Raw genomic sequence first — 25,173 nt, forward strand, 5'->3', positions numbered from 1 at the left:
AAAGTTCACCTCACAGATTTAGGAAGATGGGGGTAGTTTGATGGAAAGAACAATGATTTTTTTTAACCAAAGTGACTTTAAATTCCCACTCTATTACCTCTGTGACCCTGAGCACTTAGGTTACTTTTAGAGCCTTAGTTTTTTTTTCATCTCTTAAGATATATGAACTTTAAAGTTTCTTCCCTTCCAGTTCGAAAGTCTGTCATCTATGAAAGATTCTCACATTCTCAGGTTAAAGGAACAACAAAAAATGACTGTGCTAAGCAACTTGACAGTTTAATATAGTACCAAAGTACCTGTCTTCAAAGTACAAACAATATTTTAACTTTAGAACCTAATATTCAACCTTCAATCTGAAGCAGTCTCTTCATATCTTTTTATTTTAAAGGTTTCAGCTAATGTCAAATCAGCACAAAATTTGTTTTGAACACAAACATTTTTATTAGCATAAAAAATACATGTCTAATATCCAACATTAAAGCCAGGTCATACATATGCATGTAGTTTTTTCCATTAATTACTGAATGCTCTTATCTCTCAGCTAGAATTTGCACTTTTGTAAACAAACCTTAAGTGACCAAAGAAAGGAAACTTGCAGATGTAATAGTGTATAGCTACTGTACACATCAAAAAAATTAGAAATGAGAAATTACAAATTTATCTTGCTACATTTAATATTTCTATAAGAACTTTAGAAATAACAGGAAATGTGGACAAAATATTTCATTTGAAATGAGGTAAGTCATATGAAAATGTTTTTAGAAGCAAATAACATTAATGTTGAATGTTGAGATGGAAATACTAACAAAATTCCTGGAGAATTCTCTTTGATATTTGCATAGTTTAGCTTATCTTCAAAAAAATAGAAATAAAAAAATTAACCAAAAATACTGTTAGAAAAAGAGGCAGTTATCTGGTACTATTTAAAATCTAAGTACTTAAGTACTTTTCTTACTTAGAAAAAAAATAACAAAAAACACTACTTAACAGAGAAAAAAAAGAATGTTAAATTCAGGGCTATCATTTCAAGCTGCCTTTTGGATAGAAAATTAAACAGAGGTAGATGGTTAAATATTAGTGGCCAAGTTATTCTAGCAGCTAACCTTTACCTTGAAACATACTTTGTCAACTTTTTACACTTGAAGTCAAGGACTTCAGGAGTAGAAACAAAGTGCTTCAAAAAGTCAGCCCAAAGTTTTTTCCCTTATATGGAAGACAGTGAGAATAAGCTAGATTCAAGACTCCTGTTAAGGACATGATTGCTTAAAGCACTACATAGCTAGTTCATGCATTTGTTTTAGCAGTAGAATGAAGCTTACACCCAAGCTTCGTAGGTTTATTTCAAGCTAAGTAGCCACCACCACTCATCTGGTCAGTTCTAGTCAAAGTAGGATTGAAGGGTACCACGTCGACGGACATCACAGGTCCAACAATGGAAACCTCCTCCCAATGAATTGGCATTACGAATATTAACTTTAATTGTCGAAATACCTGTGTGAAAACAAAGAGACAAGATTTAAACAAGAAATTGTATTTTACTAAATTTCCTCAAAGTAAGAAAACTGAAAATGAGGATTGTAAATTGTAGAAATCCTGGCTTAAGGTTAATAGTGAAATATATAGCATCATCTAAGTGGCACAGTGAGTAGAGCTCCAAATCTAGAATCAGCAAGACCTGAATTCAAATGAAATCTCAGATGCTTACTAGCGATCTGATCCTGGACAATTCATTGTGGGACTCTTTTAATTGTAAAACAGAGATCATTAATAATACCTATTCCAAAGGATTGTCAATAGCGAATGAAACAATATTTGCACAGTGTCTGGCATGAAGTAGGAGCTATATAAATGCTTATTCTCCCCTTTCTCATTCCTCCCTCCCTATCCTACCAATTCAGGAGAGAATATATATATATATATATATATATATATATATATATATATAAAATAGACACACACACATACACCCCAATGTGGAAGGAGATTAACCTTGAATGATGAATGAATCTTTTCCCATACCTTATAAAATATCCATAAAACTTAAAAAGCCAGAGTTTTGTTCAATTTTATATTCACAATTCAAAACAGTGTGCCATGGTATACATATGATATCTATGCTAATTAAACATCTTATTAACCTACTAACCACTAACTATCTAATATATCCTTTGAGAATTTTATTTTTTTTTTTTGAGGAATGTACACTTATTGGGGAAAAGACACATAAAAAATTGAGAGAATCAGACAACATACAATGAGGTGATGAAACTGTGGCAGTAAGTGCAACAAGGAGAGAAAATAAAAATGGGTTGAAATAATTAGAGAAGGCTTCACTAAGGTGAGATTTGAATTAGACAAGAAAGGAATAGGCTTTAAATATGTAGAAGGGAAATAAAATTTTTAATGATTGATATATATATATATGTATATATATTATTTCTGACTTAATTTAAAACAGATTACTATTTCAACGATAGGAAGATAGTAATGTCTCCTTTAAAAGGCAGGACAAAATAACCCAACATTTATTTTGTCAAAACTGATAGACTTCAGACTAGTTTACAAGTTACCTGTTAAGCTTACCATTTTACAGGTTTAAATTATTATAAATAAAACTAGGAATAATTGATCAACAAACACTTGTTAAAACATCTACTATGTGCCAAGCACTGGAAATGCAAAAACAATCCCCTAAAAGCCTTAATTCTTGCCCTTAAGAAGTCAATATCAGATGCAGGGAAATACCAGATACCAACAAATATTCAAGAAGTCAATATCAGATGCAGGGAAATACCAGATACCAACAAATATACAAACATGTCAAGTAAAGAAAAGGTAATGGGGGGGGGGGGAGGAGGCCCAATCAGTATTAATTGACTTGTTCATGGTCACAAAGCGATTTTAAGGATCTGAGGCTGGTTTTAAATTCAGGTCCTTCCGACTTTGAGACCAGCTTTTTATTCATTGCATTATTTAGCTGGCCCTACAGGATAATTCTGGAAAGAAAGTACCAAAAGAGTATTAGTAAAAACCTTCATGGAAGAGGAGGCACTTGAACTGAGCTTGAAAGGATGCTAAATATTTTAAGATGCAAGAGTAAAAAAGGAATGTATTCCAGGCAAAATTACAGCCTTTGCAAAGGCACAGAGATGGGAAATGAGGTGATATATATAAGAGCTACTAAGAAGAGAGCTAATGAAAAAGTGCTAAGAGCCTGATCCAGGGCAGAGCCTATGGAAGGAGAAAAAGCAAGTGTGAGATGTTATCAGAGATAAAACGGACAAGATGTGGCAGTTGTGGGAAAGGCAGAATGTCTAGGTGGCAGTGGTATCCTTGATAGAAGTAGGGAAGTTAGGAAGCAGGATTTTGGGGGGCTGGCGGGAAAAGATAATGAATCCTATTTTGGAGACCTTGAAGTTAAAGTGGTTACAGGACATCCAGACTGAAATGTCCAATAGGCAAATTATGATTTGGGACTCAATTCTAGGACAGTAAAGCTGCAAATATAAACCTGGAAGTAACTTTCATAACTTTTATGAAATTGAATTGACGGAAGTCAATTAAATTACCAAGAAAGTGGAGAGGTAGGACAAATGAACAAACATGGCAGAGCCTTAGGTAATCATATCATGAAAAACCCAGAGAGGAAAGATATCCATGAGGACAGGGTAACTTATCTGGCATCTTATAACATTTTGGGGTTCCAAAAAAAAAAAAGCTTTCTGTATCCTTGAGAAGCAAGACAATCTTTATACAAATATTGGATATCTGATTAAAAAGACACAAGGGGGTCAAGCATTACATTTGAAAAACTCCTAGTCTTGGGATCAATCTAAAATTAAAGGATCATGTATCTCAAAACTGAGACCTAAGAAATATGTGCATTTGTAGTTTTGTAAGATTAAGTCATAAATCTAGTTAATTGGCTTTGAAATTCAACACTCCCACAGGAAAATACTTTTATTTACAGGTATTTAAAAGCCATATCAAGAGTTGTACCCTTCAAAAATCCCTTTCAAAACTATAAAAATAGCTGACATAAGCTTCAAAAAAAAATAAAAAAAAGATAAACTCTGACCCAAATTAAAAAGTCTGCTCATTATTTTTTCCTCACCAGCTTAAAGATTTCATAAATATCCTCAGATGAGTCCCAATACTTTACTTCACACTTCAAACATTAAGAAAGCTGCATCCTAATAAGGCTTATTAAAAGCACATTGACATTTCATTTAATTGTAAACAGCTCTTCATGTTTCCCCATTTAAATATAGCTGATCAATTCACATGGCTACCTGTAAAGTAGCTATTCCCACACATGAGCTATAAAGTTTTCATTGGTCCCTGAAGGGTTTAGAGAGCTATTATCTATGAACTGGTTACTAAAGGAAAGTGAGATATATGTGAAAACATGTAATTTTTTAGGCTGAAATAATGGAAAGGCAAAATACAGTATTTTTCTACAAAATGTCCCTTGGTACCACTGTTAGAAATAAAATACTGCTCTCACCCAGAATGATGTTTTTTTTTAAATTTCATTTTAGCTTCACTCTTTCATGTGTAATTTTTAAAAGATTGACGTATTGAACATACCCAGCTTTTCAAACATTTTTTGAATTGGAACTTCATTGGCATCTACCATAACACGTTTTTCATCCAGCATTAAAACATTCATGGAGAGCCATTTGGATGACATCCAGAGTGGGTGGTCTAAAAAGAACAAAGTCAATAATTATTCTCAGTACCCATTCTTATTTCCACTTAAATGAGAGGTTCTCAAGAAAAGAAGATAAGAATAAGGTAACAGTGATTCTATGCTAAAAGCAATTCCCTTCCTCTAGGTCTTTGTACTTTTTTTATAATCTTTACACAAATCTAAGTTATATTTTAATATATTTAACATCTACTGGTCATCCTGCCATTTAGGGGAGGAGGTGGGGGGGGTAAGAGGTGAAAAATTGGAACAAGAGGTTTGGCAATTGTTAATGCTGTAAAGTTACCCATGTATATATCCTGTAAATAAAAGGCTATTAAATAAAAAAAAAAAGAAAACAAAGACATAATTAATACCAGTATCTTCCATTTCAAAAAAAAATAATAATCTTTACACAAATATAAATATCAGTCTCTAATAATGACATATTTGGATTTCACAAAATAACATTTTAAATGAACTTTTAAACAATTTTCTATTACTTTTAGCCATTATTTTTCATGTCCTAAAAAGAGGAAAGTGAATCCTAAAAACTACTTTCTTTTTGGAAACATTTTCCCAAATTTTTAAACTTCATACTTCATATAAATAAGTTCAAAATCCAAGAAAGAATTCTTACCATCTGGGATGATTGGAGTTGGAGGAGTAACTATAGTCCATCCTGCTTTCTTGAAAAGTTCAATCTAAAAGAAAAATCCAAAAATATTTTTAATTTCTTGCTCTCTGACAGCCCTTATGAATAATTCCAACTGAAATAACATCTCAGTATTTCCCAACTTTAACAATTATTTTTCAAACATTCAGATTATGACCAACAGTTAAGCTGGGTATGATACAAATTGTATATATTACAAAGCAAAAAAAATTTGACCTAATGTTTTGAAAGTGTTAAGATACTTAATAATGACTAATGAACATTTTAGGTGAACTTGTGCTTTTTATATATTTCCAGTAATTTTAAACATTCAAGTTATTAGCATTTGAAAAAATTTGAATCATTTGAAAAATGATTCTGAATAAGATTCACTTTTATTAACCAGGTTCTATTCATAAAATCATAAAAATACCTTCTATTTTCAAGGTACTTCATAATTTATAAAATGGTTTTCAAATATATTATGTCACCTATATCCCCCCACAATAATCTGAGATAGACAGCATAGGAAATTATTCTATAGAGAGGGAAACCAAGACACTAAAGGCTTATTCAAGGCTACATAGATAAAAATAAAGATAGGTTAAAAAAAAAAATAGCAGGACTAAGACTATAAGCCAAACTGTTCTGATTCCCCATTCCACGCCAACAGCTCAACAACTTAAATTAGCTCAATATCCTGTCTTGGGCTGTGATACTATGAGATATGTTGTATAAGGGCTTGATTATCAAGATTTCAAATTCATAAGTATTGAAGTAGAACTCCAGAGTAGACACCCAAGACAGGTAATAATGGAGTTTGTTAAAAAGTACATTCTACATTAAAAAAGGAATTCATATGAGGAAATTTAAGAACCAGGATGGGAAAACATGGTAAGAACAATTTGGTGGGAAAAAAAAAATGGAAACTGAAATAGAAGCAATATTGCCACCAACTACAGTATATTACAGACTAGATGAATAAAAAGAGAAAATGCAGGAAGAACTCAGAAAACAGATTACAAACCTGGCCTAGAGTCATGACATCATAATGTCACTTCAATTAAGCTATCATCTGCTGGAACCCTCTCTTGACCAAGAGCAGGACAGTTTAAGTAATTTTTTTTCATTTGCTAAAATGGTAATTTCATTATTCAAAAGGTTCTGAAATCCATAAGGGGCAATTCTGTTCTGGACTACCAACAAGAAAAAGTGGAAAGGACAGAAAATTCTGAAGAAAAGGAATTACTCTATTTTAGATATAGGAGAAGGAAAACTAGTTTTAGTTTGAAAGACATTGTAGAATTAGGGAAGAGAGATTTCAACATATTCAGAAAAAGAGCCAGTAGTCATAGACATCTTCAGGAAAATAAAAGAGATTTCAACATATTCAGAAAGAGACGGTAGTCATAGACATCTTCAGGAAGATAAATCTAAAAGAAATGAAAAGTTCTCAAAAATGAAATTCTGAAAATACACAATTCCTATGAAGAGGAAGAAGGAGCTAGCTATTTGAAGAGACTGATAGCACTTTAAAGGAATTTATGAACCAACTTAGATTTTAAAATACACTTGCAGACAAGTAACAGGAAAAAGATAAAAAAAAATTACAAAGGATAACAACTGTGTCAGGAATGCTAATATTCAGAATGAATTGAGGCTGACCAGTAAAGTTAAAAAAGTGTGTGTATGTATGTCTCCCACCCCAATTCATACTGAAGAAAGGAGGAACATCAAAGAAAGGATAGTCTCTTGAGAGATGGGTAGGATAATTATAACTGAACAGAGAGAAGATGGAATTTAATGATTGATGATCTTTGGACTAGGCAGTTTAGAACAAAAATCACTAATAATGAGTTGATAACCATGGTAAGCAGAAAGATAAACATATAGCTCGTCCTTGTTGAGGTTAAAATCTAGGGCCAAAAATATTATATTCCCAAGGTATTGGGGGAGGCGAAGGCAACTGTGATTGCTGATCAACTGTCAGTAAATCTTTGAAAGATTATGGGGAACTAAAGTTACTATGATACTGGAGTAGGGAAAATATCGGTGATTTACAAAAAAAAAAAAAAAAATAGAGAATGGGGTGTGTGAACCAACAGTCTGAATTTAACTTTGATTCCCTAAATCTAGAAAGTATTATAGGGATGATTAGTAAACCCTAGAAAAGGAAGTGCTGATCACCAAGAGGCAGCATGACTAAAGGAAGAATAGGTCAAACAAACCTAACTTCCGGTTTTGACATGGTCTAGTGGATCAGGGAAATGCTCTAGTTATGAGGGTTTTAGCTAAGCATTTGACTAAGTCTATCCCATTATTCCTGTAGAGAAAAAAAGAGAAGAGAGTCCAGAGGAAAAATGTGATTTGGTAGACTTACAACTGGCTAAGTGGGCAAGACCAAAGAGTACATGTGTCTAGGAAAGCAATTCTCTAGTGACATGCTATAGAGCTCCTGCTTGACCTTGTACTACTAAACACTTTTTATCAATGGCCTGAATAAAGGCGTATTTATCCAATTTGTAAAATCACAATGAAGGGAAGAGCTAATGAATGACAAAATTCATGAAATATTGCTGGAACTGGGACAAATCAAATATAAAATTATATTTTATCCCAATAAAGTTCATATTATTTGGTTTCAAAAAATCAACTTTATAAATAAAAGGTAGAAGTAGTATAGTGGGATAGTAGCTCAAGTTAAGAAAATTAGTTTTAGCTCAGTGGGCTTGATCCCTGGAAGGAGCAGCCAAGAGAGCAAGGAAGTCTTTGGACACATTAAGGTAAGTTCCTGGTCAGACTATTTGGAGGCTTCGTTCTGGGCACTATGATATAGGAAGGATGTGGAGCTGTGGAGTGTCCAGAGAAGGAAAAGCAGGCAAAGCAGCCCGAGTTCATGCTATGTGAAGCCTGGATGAAGACGCAGGTTATTTAGCCTGGAAAAAGATGACTTAGGAGGGACATAATTAACTCTCTTCAGACCTCTGACAGGCTGTCAGCTGGAAGAAAGATTAGTCTTGTTCCCCTGGCTGGAGAGCAAGCAAGGAATGCACTTGAACAAAGGGCCAGGGGATGTCTGATACTTCCTAGCAAAGTGTTCATGGGAAGTCACAACCTTTCTAAGCTTATTTCCTCATGTGTAAAATAAGGAAAATGATCAGAAGTACCTCCCTCATAGAGCTGTGGTGAGGCTCTATTGACAATATATAAAAAGCAATTTGCAAATCTTCAAGTGCTATATTGTGTCAGCTTTATCATCATGATTAATATCAAAGTCACAAAAAGACAAATTAGCTTGAGGCAAGGAAAAACTTCCTTCAGGCTAAAGCTATCCAAAAATAGAACAGAGTGTCTCAGGAGACAATAGGGCTCCCACACTGCTAGCAGCCTTCAAGCAAAGGTCCGCTGACTACCTGTTGGATGGGTTGTAGAAAGAATTCTTGTTTAGATCCCTAGATGGTTTCTAACTCCCAAGATCCTTACGACATCCCTACGTTTCCTTAATGCCATGATTTGCCCATACCATTCTAGCAAATATATTAAATTTAAATAAATATAAAACCTTGTCATTTATTCTCCTAATGGTACAGAAATAAGTAGCAATGTGGCAAAAGATTATTGCAAAGTTGGTTGTATTGCTACCTAGAAATTTGAAAACAAAACACTTCTCATCTGTCCAAGTGGAAGTAGGGGGCAATGAGCAGAAGCAGGAGGCCTGAGGAGATCAAGGAAAGACCACTACATGCAACAGATCCATCTTCCTCTGCAGAGTAGAGTTGGCCATAGTGAGTCACAATGAGGAGGAGAGGAAAGATGTCTATCTTATTACCCCACAGGACTGGCCCTGGGCGTGCGAGCATCATCTTGTTTGTGATATTATGAAATAAAAGCACTTCTTTGTTAAAAACATGAGTAAAGAACAGGAAACAAACCCACTGACTAGGGAGTATTATTTAATAGAATATTATTTTGCCATAAAATTATAAAGAATAAAGAATTCAAATTACACGGGAAGTTTTATGAACTAACATAGAGTGAAGTAAATAGAACAAGAACAATATGCATAATGTAATAAATGAAAACACTAAAAGAAAGCTAAACTGTGATTAATTGAAATCATCAATATTTGTGCCAGAAAACACATAAGGAAACATTTCTCTGCTATTCCAGGTAAACGCTGGGGACTAGAATATTGAATACATTGTCAGACCCGGTTACTGTATGTATTGATTGCTCTGATTTAACTGTTATTCTTTGTTATAAAATAGGGTATTGAGTGGAAGAGGAGAAGGATAGATGTTTTGTGTAGCAATGACTATAATTTTTTTTTGTTTTTTTTTTTTTTTTACAACACACACGTACATGACATGTATATGAACACATCCAGATGAACCTAAAGTTTTGACAAAAGGAAATGGCCAAAGTTAACATCCAATGGAATCCCACTATCACCAGCATTATGCTATAGTTTTATATATATAAAAATACACACACACATATATACACACACACACACACACACCATCAAAGCAATGTTTGAACATAATCAAAAGGAATCTAATTCAGTAACAGTCATTAAATTAGAAATGTTCAATTCCCACAGAAATGCTATTTGAGTGAGTGGGTATGTCAGCTGCTAGTCATATTTGTTATTTCCAGGGTCATTAATTCTCTTACCTGATGACAGGGTCGGTCAGGGTTGGAAAGTACAAGACCAGGCCCAATGATATTGAAGGTAGCATCGATATGCATTGGGTTAGGATCTTTAAAGGAGATGATATGCACTCTATAGTCCGGGGCAAGATGCCTACGCATCCACTCAATGCCCAGGTAATTAGTTACCTGAAAATAAGAGGAAAGAAAATCATAACAATTTGCCATCAGAAGTGGATCTAATACTTGGGATGTAAAACCCCATCCACATCCAGAGAGAGAACTACAGAAACTGAATGCAGATTGAAGCATGCTATTTTCACCTTTAGCTTTGCCTTTTTTTTAATCTTGGTTTTCCCCTTTTGTTCTCATTTTTCTTTACAACACTACTAATATGGAAATGTGTTTAAAATGAGTATAATCCATATCAGATCACTTTACTATCTTGGGGAGAGGAAAACAGAAAGTTTTCTAACTCAAAATCTTACAAAAATGAATGTTGAGGGCAGTTAAATGGTGCAGAGGATAGAGCACCAGCCCTGAAGTTAGGAGGACGGAGCTCAAATCTGACCTCAGACACTTAATACTTCCTAGCTGTGTGATCCTGGGCAAGTCACTTAACCCCAAATTGCCTCAGCAAAAAAAACAAAACAAAAACAAATGCACAAATGAATGTTGAAAACTATCATTACATGTAATTGGAAAAACAAATATTGAGAAAAAAATAAAAAATCAATAATCAATAAAAAGTGGTCTAACAATTTATGCTAAAATAGAAAATACACAGTAAAGCATGGCATTTTAGATACAGCTTCTCTACCTGGCTTCTCTGTGCAAAAATATCTCTTCCAGCTCGAATAAAGTCAGCAGCATCAAAACATGGCTCATATTCAGTCGTCACAAATTTTCCCTGAGCAGCCAATTTGTGTCTGTCTTCTACGGAATAGATTGGATAATTCTAACAGGAAAAACAAACAACACCTAAATCAATACATTAGTTTTAAGGAAGAAAAATATGGCAACTAATGCAACTGAGAATATTGGTTTAAATTTGGACTCAACTGAGAATCCATTAGTATGATGTATGCTATTTAAGAAATATATTGTACGAATCCAACCATTTTGGAGAGTAGTTTGGAACTATGCTCAAAAAGTTATCCAACTGTGCATACCCTTTGATCCAGCAGTGTTACTACTGGGATTATATCCCAAAGAGATTATAAAGAAGGGAAAGGGACCTGTATGTGCACGAATGTTTGTGGCAGCCCTTTTTGTAGTGGCTAGAAACTGGAAACTGAATGGATGTCCATCAGTTGGAGAATGGCTGAATAAATTGTGGTATATGAAAATTATGGAATATTACTGTTCTGTAAGAAATGACCAACAGGATGATTTCAGAAAGGCCTGGAGAGACTTACACGAACTGATGCTGAGTGAAATGAGCAGGACCAGGAGATCATTATATACTTCAACAACAATACTAGATGATGACCAGTTCTGATGGATCAGGCCATCCTCAGCAACGAGATCAACCAAATCATTTCTAATGGAGCAGTAATGAACTGAACTAGCTATGCCCAGAAAAAGAACTCTGGGAGATGACTAAAAACCATTACATTGAATTCCCAATCCCTATATTTATGCACACCTGCATTTTTGATTTCCTTCACAAGCTAATTGTACAATAATTCAGAGTCTGATTCTTTTTGTACAGCAAAATAATGTTTTGGTCATGTATACTTATTGTGTATCTAAGTTATATTTTAATATATTTAACATCTACTGGTTCATCCTGCCATTTAGGGGAGGGGGTGGGGGGGGGGTAAGAGGTGAAAAATTGGAACAAGAGGTTTGGCAATTGTTAATGCTGTAAAGTTACCCATGTATATATCCTGTAAATAAAAGGCTATTAAATAAATTAAAAAAAAAAAAAAAGAAATATATTGTGTTACTCATTTCTGAAACTAAGTGAAAGCATGTGAATAGAAAACTTGTGACCATGTGAACAGGGAAAAAGAATTAGGGTACTCAGCAATTTTCTGATATTTAGAGACAGGTGGTGTGATTCTTCTTGAACATAATTCTGTAAGCCATACATTGATATGTATATTTCATTCTAACATTTATTTAGCTATAAATTACAATCACAATGTAAGACTTGCAGATTATTTTGCAGGTAATCTGCAAGTCTTTGTTTGTCCAACTAAATTTTTATGTAAGTGTACACAGCATATGTCAGTTTAAAACAAATCATAGTATTCCTTAGTGCATTTTTCAAGAGATAAAATATCTTGGAAATAATTATCACGTGACCATAAAAAATTCAGCCAGTCATTTTTGTTATTCAGTGAAGTTCATGCATATTCAATGTAGAGAATTAAAGTTCCTTCTTGAAATATATACATATATAATATATAAACTTGGAAAATTCTATACTTTTACTAAAAAAAAAAAATCACTTTTTGTTCATGGACTAAAAGACTGTATAGAATAAGTTTTCTGGGTGTCCTATATTTCAACGGTCTGAAATTTTCTTATTTCAAGGTGTTCTGGGGCAGCTAGATGGTGCAGTGCCATAGATAGAGCGCCAGCCCTGAAATCAGGAAAACCAAAGATCAAATCTGACCTCAGACACTTAACACTGGCTTGTGACCCTGGGCAAGTCTCTTAACACCAATTGTCTCAGAAAAAAAAAAAAAAAAAAAACCTGGATAATAATTATTAGGAATTTTCCCCCTAACATTAAGCCTAAATTTGCCTTTTTCCAACTTCCAGCCAGTGCTCCTCGTTTTATTTTCTGAAGTCAAACTGAACAAAACTCAATTCTTTTCCACGTGACAAATCTTTTAAATACTTGAAGACAGCTCTTTCCCATGTCCCTCAAGTCTTCTCTTCTAAGTTAAATTTCTCTAGTTCATTCATTTGATGATCTTATAATATAGACTCAACACCTTTTATCTTAGATATTTTCCTCCAATTTCCTTCCAGTTTATCAACATCCCTATTAATAAACTGTGGTAACTAGAACACACATCACAAAACTCCAAATATTGTCTGATCATAGCTATACACTGAGAATACTTTTTATTCTCAGAAGCTATGCTTCTCTAAATGATTCTCAAGATCAAATTATTTTTGGCTGCCATGTCATATTGCTGATTCATATTGGAATCACAGTCCATGATTATCCCTACTGCTATATCAACCTCCAAATTTTACAAGATCTTCTGATCTTGTAATCTTATATTTGTAAGATTAAATTTTTGAACCCAAGCATGTGACTGTACATTTAAAATTTCTTTGTAACTGCTAAAATAAAACATTCTTTAATTTAAGGCCTCTATTTTAACGAGACTTAATACTTCCTAGCTGTGTGACCCTGGGCAAGTCACTTAACCCCAATTACCTCTCCAAAAAAATTTGCAACTAAAATGAAAATTGAAAACTATCATTACTAGTGAGATATTTTAATGAATTCCGTTAAATTCAATCAGATAAAAATGGACACAAACTCTGCAATCCTTACCTCTCACAAACTATAGAAACTTCTGTAATTAATCTGAAAAAATAACTTTTCAATGATTTTAAATATTAATTTGGATGTATAGGCCCAAGATGATAATAGAACCCATAATCAGAGTGAATTCAACTGTGGAACAATCCATTATTTTGGATTTTATAATTCATAATAGAAAAAAATCACTTAAACAACAGCAAATAAGTAATAATTTTAAGAACCTGCAATTTCAAACCTACTCACAACATTAGAAGATATTTCTGATGGGCTAAGCAGAAAAAAGTACACTAATAAGCATAGTTTAAGAAAGTACCTGGTCATAAAGCTCATTAGCCATTGTGGGCTTAGGAGCAGTTGTCCACTTAGCCCCACGATGGAAATAATCTTTGATAATTGATCTGTATGCTCGATACTCAAAGAAGCGTGCACGCCATGCCATGGGAGCTTCAATGATTTCATTTCCAACTACTATCAGAATGTCTCTTGGCATTGCACCATACAAACCTGAAAAGGTCAGAAAGTCTTAAAAATAATCCTAATATCAAAATTTTAAAAACAGAGCATTCTAAAAACAAAAAACAATTCCATGCATGAAATCTGAACAGTTCATATTTGGGGTACCAAATTCTCTAACTACATTTTTTTCCTGTACTGAATGAAATATGTAGCTTCTATATTATCAAAATCCCAATTCTTTATGGTTCAGCAATAAATCAAAAAGTATTTATTAAGCATCGTTTGACTATGTGTCAGATATTGTGCTAGAAGCCTTTGTAGTACAAATACAAGGCATGAAATAATCCTTAGCTGAAAAGGTGCTAATATTACAAATTGGAACCTCCAAATCAACACCAAGTTTCTTGAGACCCCAAGCTTCTTTTCTGTGGTGTATAACTCCATATAAAGTCTCATAACAATGTGGGGATTGTGAAAATATGATTTATTAGTAGTAAGTGTTTGATTTGTATATCTATTTTGTATACTTATACCAGAGTCATATAAAAATTTCTTGGGTGAAAAGGGATCAGGAGTGAAAAAAATTTAAATATAATGGGTATAACAACACAAAAATGAGGATTTCCACCTAGGAAAAACTAGGTTTTTCCTGGCAAAAGATGCTTTGCTTACAAATGGATTTCAGAGTTTCAGTCATGGTAAGCTCACTGGTATAACGATGACAACAGTGAAAATATTTTCACTTTTAAATAGTTCTTTAAGATTTGCAGTGTTTTAAATGCATTCTTGCAATAACCTAAGGTAGATGTTTTTATTTTTCTTAATAAACATTTATTTTCTTCTTTCTTCCTTCCTCCTTTCCCCACACCACTGGGGGAAAAAAAGAAAAGGAGAAACAAAATCTTTGCAACAAATTCCCACAATGGCCACATCTCAAAATGTGTGATGATTCTGCATATTTAATTTATCACTTCTCCATCAAGAGATAGGTATTATTATCATCTTCATTTTTCAGAGGACACTGAAGAGAGTGTCAAAGGCAGAATTTGAATACAAGTTCTTTTGACTCAAAGTCTAAAACTCTATCTAAACCAAGTTGCCCACTTCCTCCACTACTTACAATTGTATAAGAGAAGGTGCACTGAAGCTATTGTCAGGACTTCAGGATGTGTGTGGACACTGCTAGTGGGTAAATCGATATAGATAATATCTACATTATCTAGTTTAAAAGTCTGTTGAAAGGAAAATGTTTTGGTAAATTTTAAAATTTTATGAGTTACTATCAAGTGAAAAAAATAATCAATAGTTTAGCCACTAACAAGCATCAAACAAACATTAATTTAAAAAACAACTACTTAGTACCTGTATCACTTTGGATAATCATTGTCCATCTCTAAGCCTCAAGTTTCCTAAACTTTAACATGAGGGGATTGGATTGAATGATCCCTAAGGTTTTGTCGGGATAGGAGACACCCTGTTTTCCAAGCCCAGTAAGCAGGTTGTGCCCCGATTTTGACATTACTTCTTTCAACTCACCCTCTGGATGATCTCAGCTAAAGCAAAGGCGCAGAATCAGGATTTATGATTTTTACTACTTAGCCCCATTTCCCAGAAGACCCTGACCTGAGAGCTATAATTATAACCAACATAGTGCAGTACAAAGTAATCAATCACTCTGAACAAGTCTGGTGCTTGTAACTACTAAACGAACTGACCCCGGTGCTGCACTCCTGTTCTCACCACTCTTGATTCTGACTCTGTACCCACTGAATGATCAAAGTTCAATGATCCTAACAACTTGAGACAATCATAATTCAATGATCCTTCCTGGATCTGGCCTGCTTTGTTCAACTCCAGCAACTCATGGGTTGGAGACCAGTTCTGGTCTGGCTGACAGTTTGTTCCACCCTTAAATCTTATGTCTCTCTATAAAGAAACCTAACTATAAGACTAGAGCCACTTCCAGGTCTTACTGGACCATAACCATTTATGTCTTTCAGCTTCATTATTTCTTTGTTATTTTATCTTTTGTAATACAGAAAGGTATGGTTCTTTAGATAACTATGTAAAAAATTACAAATCAGCATGACCTCATTTTCATAACTATAAATGAGAAAATTTAACAAGCACAAAAATAGTGTGAAGAAACTAATTTTCTAAAGTCTTCCTGAATAAGCTCTTTATCTAGAGTATCCTAGATGTCTAGAAACACGGTGTGTTTCTAATTATTTTTCTTTAAAAAAATCATAATTTATATATAAGATAAACACCAAAGACTAATTTCAAGGGACTCAATAAGGATAATCTGTGGGTGTTTTGTATCTGGAAATGTAAACCATATGTCTAAGATTGTCAGTGGTAACTGGGTAGGTCAAAAGAAAGAATGGGGTAAAGCTGAGTAAGATGTGATTCTAGAAAGCAAAACTGTTAGGTAAAGGAAAAAAAAGTCATGTTATGCTAATGAGGGACAAGAAGAAAAATTGACAGAAATTAGATGGGGAAGGAGGATCAGTAGTCCTAGAATCCTACTTATATTGGGAATGGGTTCAAGAGAGAACAATACATATGTATTTAAAAGAGTATAAAAATTTTCTAAATTTATAAAGAAATAGGAAGGGAAGGTCTTGCTTCTATTCTTTACTTGTTAATTGTTGAGACAAGTCATTCCTATTAGATAATTTAAGGGTTACTATTCTAAACAAAATAAGAAAACTGCATAAATTCCATTAAATGTAATAAAAAAAATGGTAATTTAATGATATTCACCTGTTCACACAAACTAAAGAAGTGTCTAAAATTAAATATTTGAAGGAACAGCTTTTCAATGATTAAAAGTATTAACTCTAATCTTCAGGTAAAATGGAAATACAATCACATTATCTTGAGAATACATGGGATTTTACCAATCTGTAAGGCTGTACAGGCTACACAGCTTTCTATAGGTGAGACAAATTAAAATGAAACTTGCAGTTCTGGGAGTTCTTACAACCCTTTTAAGTAGGTTGTGCCAATGTTATGATTCCCATTTTGGAGATGAAGCTCAGAGAACTGAAAGGGCCTTAACTAGGGTCATCCAATGAGGAAGTAGTTGAATCAAGACTCAAACTCAATCCTTTACCCTCTAAATCCAGTTCTATCACACCACAATTGAAAAATTTGGGAAAAGATTTTGCTTCTCTCCATGAAACTTCTACGAATTAAAATGAGCTAAAAAATATGATACAAACTGATGGCTTTAAAAAGTTCCCAGCATTTTTCATTGCTACGAATTTTCTAAATTAATCTACAATTTGCAAAAGATTCCTAGAGTAGGAAGGTCATTACTGCCTTCCCTCTGGCCAGAACTTCATGATCCAAGTAATCTACAGAATATCACTCACCTGTAGACTCAAAATCTGGTGTTTTGTACTTTAAAGACCAATCAATGGGATCAGGCCTCTTAACAGTCACTCCTTCCATTTTCAAAATATTGCACATTTCTTCAATTTCAGCAACAGCCTTTTTCAAATGCTCCTTGGGAAAATACTGGCCTCCATACTGCTGGTAAAATGGCCAATACTTCTCATATGTGTTAGCCTAGAAGCAAAAGAAAGCAGATCAATTCTTGGCGAAGAAAAATATAACTCAGGATGGGTTAGAACACTCACTGAGGGCAATGTGCAACTTTATATAACCGAACTTAACTGTGACAGCTTTCCTGATCTAATGTTTGGGATTATCTTCATCCTGGCTTGAGATATTATACCCCTATCATCCATAGCATGGTCTTATACCCAGAATACTCTTGGCCAATTTCCACACTATTCAGAGGCACAAGCTTAAGTGTTTCTGAGTCTTGGAGAAATGTAAAAAGAGACAGACAGTGAACAAAGAACATAAACTTTGCTATAATAAGGCAGACTCAGGGGCTTTTCAGCTCAGTCTAACTGCTATCAAAGCATTTCTGGTGGGACTGTAAGAACTCTAAAGGTAAAATTGTTTTCCTTGATAACAATGTATTGGGAGGATAGGGGTAGGGTAGAGGGGATGAATTTGCCTAGAGTGCCTAGAGAATTTTGCCTAGAGTCTTCACCTGTGCTGCCAGTTTCCTCATTTGTAAAGTTAAGAAAGTTGAACCAAATAATCTTTCTAGCTCTAAAAATATGCTTCGTGGATGAAAACATTCCTACAGCAGATGCAAGCCCTGCTCCTTCTCTACAGTTCACAGTCCTAGAGAGCAGCTAGCAGCAAGGGGCAAGGGAACTGAACCACTTGAACGAAACCTTAAGTCCGGGCAGCCTGACTAGAGCTTGGTGGGCCCCAGCTAGGAGCTGGGATCTGGGATCTGGACCAGCTGTCTGGTAGGAAGGAGTGGCTGGAAAAAGCCCTTCAGCAAGGCGAAAAGACAGGGCACCAATGGGTTATTTGCCTTCATCCTGAGTTCTGAATGAACCACAGGGACCAGCACGGCCACAATCTCACAAATCAATGAGACAAAAGGGATCAGATTCACAGCGGCTCTGGCCAAAACCGGGCCCTGTCCAGCGGGGCACAGCGAGTTTATTCCAGCCTCTCCCTGTAGGAGCAAACTTCTGGCACAGAAGCTAACAAAAGGGATAATAAATTACTCTCTGGAGTTCTTCCAGACAAGCCAGGCCCGGCACCCATTCACTTTTCCCTCCTTTTCATGCCAAGCACATCTCCTGAAGGCCACAGCCAAAGGCCAAGGCGGACCTACAGGAGGATGGGCTGTGACTGCTGGGCTCACCCGAACCACATCCCAAGGAGTACTTACAGGGGGGCTTCTGGGCAGGGCGGAATTTTCCTAGGGAGACATGAAGCGAACTGAGGGAGAGGGAAGTGTTTGAACAAGTTATGAGGGTTACTCAAGGAGAACTCGACTTAGAAATCAGTTGGACAAGGTCCAGGTGCTCAGGATATAATTTTTTTTTCCAAGAGTGAGATAGAAACTATTTGCACTCCTTCATGAACCAGCTCAATTACTTAACAATCATTTACTCAGTGTCTGCAGGATAAAGAGCACCATTTTACGTGCTCTGCACACTGTAATTTTAATAGAAGACGGCAGGAACAAAAAAGCTATCCGTGTTACTGAGCTCTCAGTTTGGTGTTTTGGGAGTACTTATATTTTCTGATAGCCAAGTGAAGGTTAAAGAGCTATTTGCTGTTCTTGGAAATTCAAGGAACTTTTGCAGATGTTCTGTTTCTTATTTACCCAGCTGGAAAATGAACTAATTTTAACCCTGTGACTTGAAATACCTTTTGCATTTATATTGAATCTACACCCCCACCCACACCCCCACACACCCACCCCATACAGCCTGGTTGAAGGGGCATGTGTGTATGATGGAAAGATTAAATGGATCTCAGTTTCTACTTATAAATTAAAGAGAATGGCCTGAAAATGGTTTCCGATTGATCTATGATCCTATTAACAAGTATTCATCATCTTTTACAGAAAAAAAAAAATCATACTGAGAATAATAATATATACACTATAAAATATGTATATATGTAACATCTGCTATTTTGCCCGATTCCCTCAACACTTAAAATCTATTCCATGCAATATGCTCTCTCTACTATGCAATTTAGCATTTTATTGCATCTCATATTGTTTCTTAAATATTTCATTGCACATGTATTACTTCTCTAATTGAGTAATATACTCTTTTGAGAAGGAATTAGAAATTTGATGAATCTTGTAGTACCACATAGTGTTAGATTCAAAACAAGAGCTCAAAAAACAGCTGCTTATGGATTAATTTTGGTTCCTTGTACAAAAGCATGATGTAACTGTCCCCCCATCTATAAGGAATGCAATTAGTTTTCTAATAATAAAGAACTAAGCAATTTACATTCTCTACCTCGATTCTTCTTCCTTCATCTATTTTACTAATAAAGTTAGCACCTTCATTTGCAAGATGGCTCATTGAAGTTGGGAACTAAACAATCAAATTTTAATCAATTTAATTTAATTTTAATTTTTTAAAATTTAAATATGAGACCATAACCTTGGTCTCATTAGCATCATGCTGCAATTAATGGAGCTATTGACAAAAAAGTTACTGTTATTAATAACCACCCCAGCAATGGAATTCTGTAACATGCTAGCCTATAGTATCTGTATTGTGAGGAGTTAAAACAAGAGTTGAGTTGTAAAAATTCATTTAGTGGTTAAAATCTTTCAAAAAATTACTCTTACTTGTTAAATCCTCTTACTCTCATACTCTTTTAAGGTTGGTAGGGAGAAGTATTTGTTTGCAGGTGCAGAAAGCAAAATCAAGAACTACAAAGTAACTTGCCCAATGACACAAAGCTAATTAGTCCAAGAGCTAAGACTAGACATCCAATAAATAACTGACAATTGGCCAACTCAAGTCTCCTGACCTCCAGAGTCCAGTACTCTTTCCACCAAACCATGAAATTTCAAAGTGAGTTGTCCAAGGTTATAGAGCAAATCGGAACAGAGATTATAATAAATTCTAAATAGTCTGATTCTGAACGATATCATATGGCATGAGGTCAACATTTTCAGAAAACAATTTAAAAACATGTCTTGAGTTTGATCTTGGGGGAGTTTTGCTAACCAAAAAGATCCAGGAGATGGAGTAGCTTCCCATGTAGGAAGATAAAAAGGGATATTCTTTTAATGTCTGTAAAAATCAAATAAGAGCACCAGAGAGTTTATTTACAGAATATATTCATCTGGAATGTCAGAATGAGAATTTTCTAAGAGATTTAGAACGGAAGGAAACATTACTTTAGACATCAAGTCATTAAGTCCTGCCCTTCTTTGTGACTTGTTCAGATTCTACTTCCTTAAGGACCCATAGCCAGGGTTCATTCAATACCTTGAAATCCAAAAGTCCTACAATCTAGCCAATAAGTCAGACTCTCTATGCATCTGTCCATCTTCCCATATAGACCACAAACTGCAGGCACGGGGCTTGTTGATGACATGGCCCTTCCTTGTTCCTTTTCATAAAAATAACCATAGCCAAAAACAACCAAAAATCGCTGAGGAAATCATAACCTTTACCCAGGGATGCCAGTCACTCGAACAGTATTTATGATCTGGGAATTAAAAAGAAAAGTAAAAAAAAGATAATCCCTGCCCTCAAGAAGCTTCTAATCTGATACTCCTGGGAATATTGCTCAAGGAGGTAAAAGTCAATAAAGAAGGGTCCAAAGTATTCCAGGTATAGTAGCACTTTTTGTGCCAACAAGGAAGCAAAATAACCAAAATGAATCGAATATTTATGACTTGGGGAATGGCCACACGGGTCAGCCGTGCTATGTGAATGTATTCACATAAGAGAATTTTATAGAAAGTAATAATCTAATTCGTTCAGAGACACAATTCCAATGCAATAAGCATGTGTAGAAGAACATCATTCTTGGTGACTGCAACTATATACATGAAAATATCATTTAAAAAGTTCTAGGGTCTTAGGGCTAAAAAGGACCTCAGAGGCCATCTCACTTACAGATTTGAGGAAAACTGAGTCCTGGAGAAGTCAAATGACCGATTCAGAGACATAGAAATAATAAAAAATAAATAAATAAAAAAACAGCCGGTTTGGGATATAAACCCAGAGCTTTTGCCTCCACCTCCAGTCTTGACCATCCCTCCATTGCTCAACCCTGCCTGCCACATGTGGGCAGCCTCTGGACCTGGGGCTACGGAGGGCAGAGCTGAGGTCAGGTCTGAGTGTGAAGAAGGAAGGGAGACTCGTTCAACCCCTCCATGCTGTGGCTCACATTCCCTGAGATAATAGAAAAATCAGTAATGATCCCAGAGAACAGATAAATGAAACACTCCTCTTGGCAGAGAGGCAGGCAACTATGATGGGATAATGTTGTATTCCCTATGGGCTCTGATTATTCAGATTTGTTACAAAGAACTGAATTTTAAGCGGGATATGGATATCCATATGTTTTTGATATAAAAAAAGACATCAAGTCAACTTTTTTTTTAAAGAGAAAAGCAGCAAGAGACAATAAGTTTCTGGACAGGAGACCTAGGTTCAAAATTCCAGTTCTGACATACTGGCTTTTTAATCACTACCAAGGCTTCAACTCTTAAGTTTCAATTTCTGAAAAATAAGCACGTTGGATTAAAAGGTAAATCTCAAGCTTTCTTCCACTTCTAGATCCTGTGCTGTTATGATACGATGACTTACTTACAAACAGAAAAATGCCCCTTGTTTGGATATGAACTCACACACATACTCTCCAAATTTTGAGGTACAAGTTGTTTCCCGTTCTACTTTTGTGACTATATAACCAGCACTTAGCACATCTAGCCCAGAGCCATGTTTAATAAATTCATGTTAATTAAGAGATTAAGCTAGACTAATAGCTCCAATAATAATTGTACCTTCTATTTACAGAAAAACAAGAAGCACAGCTTGAAAGTTGTAATTAAGTTAACAAAAACACATATTAAACTATTAGAACTTGTCAAAAAGTAGAATGACCTGCCTCACTCAGAAGGGATAGGGTTACTCTACCCTTGGGTGGACGTTAGGGACCTTCAATCAAAAGCTGGCTGCCCATCTGTTGGGTATGTAATAGAGTGTGGAGCCTCTGAGGTCCCTTTCTACTCTAAGAATCTGTGAATTTGTCATAAGGACAGAAGTACAGCATGGCTGGGGATAATCAGTCTATTTTCTCTCTGATCAATCAAAATTCTTCTGAAGAACCCACATGATGTTAATTCTCCCAGAAGACTAGAACAGATCTATATATAAATGTCACATTTGAACATAAATTGTAATTTTTAAAGTATAAGTAAAATTCTACAAAGGACTATTAACTTACTATTAATATCTACAATAATACCTAGAATTTCTTTATAGGCACTATCTTCCCCAATGCAATTCTCCTTTACCTAAATAGATGTTTTTTGAGAGTTACCAAGATTTTTAAAAGGTCACCCCCAAATTAACAGTGATAAGACTCTGCACCCTTTGCTAAACTGTTCCTCCTATGACAGACTATGGCTTGACCCACACTCACAGTCTTTCCAGTCTGAGAATCTGACAGAATCTTATGCTTCACTGGTAATCTGTAGGAACACAAGATCATCTTCTACACCAGGAGGAAGCATCGAAAGTAAGATTATGGTGGACAAATGTAATCCTAAAAATTAAGTGTATTTTCTCCTCTAACCTAAATGATTCTCAGTGACTTAGCTCTAACAGTGATTTAATATCAGAAACATTTCTTATTCTTCCAATCAACTGCCAAAATGAGCTGAACGAGAAGTTTAGAGCTGAAAGGACCTTAGACAATCTCATTTTACACCTTCACGCTATATCTTCAAGAGCGGAAAAGATTAAGTAATTTGCCTATGATAATGTAAGCAGAGTATGGCTGATCCGGGGCTAAAACCCAGGAGTTGTGACCAAGAAGCAGTCCACAAAAAGCTATCTTTAAAAATAATGATTGCCCATCTTCAATAAAGTAGCTAAGTTGGTTTAATAAGTTTCTGCAGCTTGAAGTTATATAAGCTGAAAGGCAGTCTAACTCTTGCTAGACTGATGTTGAGAGGGCTCTATTTTTTCCCCCGAGGAAAATCTGTTTACCTGATTTTGTGCTTTTATACTTTAGGGAGCAAAATGTACACCTTAAATTGCATAAAGGAAATACCAGGTCAGGACACCTAAAATCCATCATAAATAGATAAAACCATTTGGTGAAGGCATGCACACATACACTCGCACAGACTTTTGGAACTTTTGGAGCACAGATTTTACCTTGACTTCCACGGTGAATGGTGGAACACAGGCATTTTCAGCTCTGCCTACAATCACCTCCTCAAGTGGGTCCCATTCGTTATAGGAGGAGACAGGGCAGTCCTTAGGAACAGGATCTGTGGCCTTGTCTTCAGCAGCAAAGGAGTTTCTGGAGGCTGCTGCAGCCTGGGTGCTCTGGAAAGCTCGCTGCACCCATCCTGCAAAGACTCTTCCAATCTTCAAAAAGGAAAGAAAGAACATTATTCCCCGTGCACGTCTGCCCTATCCTGGTGGGTGATCAAGTCACTGAGCGCTCATTGTTCCTCAGAAGGGCCGCCCTCTCCTTCCAGGCACCCTCCTCCCCACACCTGCAGCAGTCTCTTCCTGGAACAGGCATCTTCCCGAAAACACCCACCTGCCCCTGAAGCCAGATCCCGGCTTCCTTCCTCCCCGCTGGTCCATCGGGGTTTCCTAGTCAACTGTCTCAAGCCACCCCCGCTTAACCTCTCATCACCCTAACGTCATGAGTCGCAGGCTCCTGGAGGAAAGGGCTTTTGTCGCTTTCCCCGCTGTCCCCAGGGCCTAGCACAGCACATCCTCTCTCCCGGCCGGCCGGGCTTCGGGCGTGGGTTTCCGCCCTTCTGGAAGGCTGTGAAAGGTGACCAGTGCTAACTGTCCCCGGCAAACAGACGTACGCCTGGGATGGCATTGGGAAAACGCACTCCCTCCCACGAGAAGCAGCTACTTTTCCTCTCTGGAATGCTTTCCCGCCTTTGCCATCTCGTCTCTGGAAACGAACCCCCCGCTTCTTTCCGGGAGAGCGGAGTTTAGAAGCCAGAAACTGGATTAAAGCAGGACGCATAGGGAAGAGGGGGTAACGGGGGTGGGAGAACAGCTTAAAACGAACGAGGCTCAAAGGGACCGCAACAAGTTGCAGCGCCCGGCCGGGCCGAGGGGGAAACATTGGGGACTCGGGCAGCTGGGAGGGAGGAGGGGCCAAGTGCTCCCCAGCCAGCTGCGGGGCGGGGTCTGACTATTCCCGTTCCAGGGAGGACCCACTGTTGGTCTGGGCTCGCCCGCTCGCACAGCCCCATTGGCACAGAGTGTGCCGTATGGCTCTCCGCCCCACCCCGCCCCCGTCTCCCGCACAGGTGCGCCGCGGCTGGACGCTCGCCGCGGCTGGACGCTCGCAGGCTGCAGGGGGGTCAGGCGCATCCCATCCGGGTCCCCCGCGCAGCCCCATCCCATCCGGGTCCCGCCGCCGAGGGGGCGCAGGGAGGAAGGGAGCGGCGGGGATACGCACCCGAGAACCGATGTAGTGCACCGCCTCGGCCCCCCGGCTCCCGCCGCGCAGGCACCGAACCCGCAGCATCTTCCCGAGCGCAGCTGCTCCGCTATCGCAACGTGGCCCGCCGCTGCCTCCGGCCCGCAGCAGACGCGCCTCGGAGCCACCCCCCTC

The 25,173-nt window shown here is 36.6% G+C and overlaps 1 protein-coding gene across 1 annotated transcript; it reads right to left on the reverse strand.

Annotated features, from left to right (window-relative positions):
• Positions 1-417: 417 nt before the first annotated feature.
• GATM (glycine amidinotransferase) lies at positions 418-25,173 on the reverse strand. Its single transcript, XM_031952238.1, has 9 exons — positions 25,018-25,173; positions 23,736-23,951; positions 17,352-17,547; positions 13,829-14,019; positions 10,819-10,956; positions 10,023-10,187; positions 5,331-5,394; positions 4,591-4,707; positions 418-1,491 (listed from the first exon to the last, which is right to left on the reverse strand). The coding sequence occupies exons 1-9, from the start codon at positions 25,084-25,086 to the stop codon at positions 1,379-1,381; spliced, it is 1,269 nt and encodes a 422-aa protein (XP_031808098.1). The 5' UTR covers positions 25,087-25,173; the 3' UTR covers positions 418-1,378.

Source organism: Sarcophilus harrisii, chromosome 2, assembly GCF_902635505.1.
Source record: "Sarcophilus harrisii chromosome 2, mSarHar1.11, whole genome shotgun sequence".
Lineage (NCBI taxonomy): Eukaryota > Metazoa > Chordata > Mammalia > Dasyuromorphia > Dasyuridae > Sarcophilus > Sarcophilus harrisii.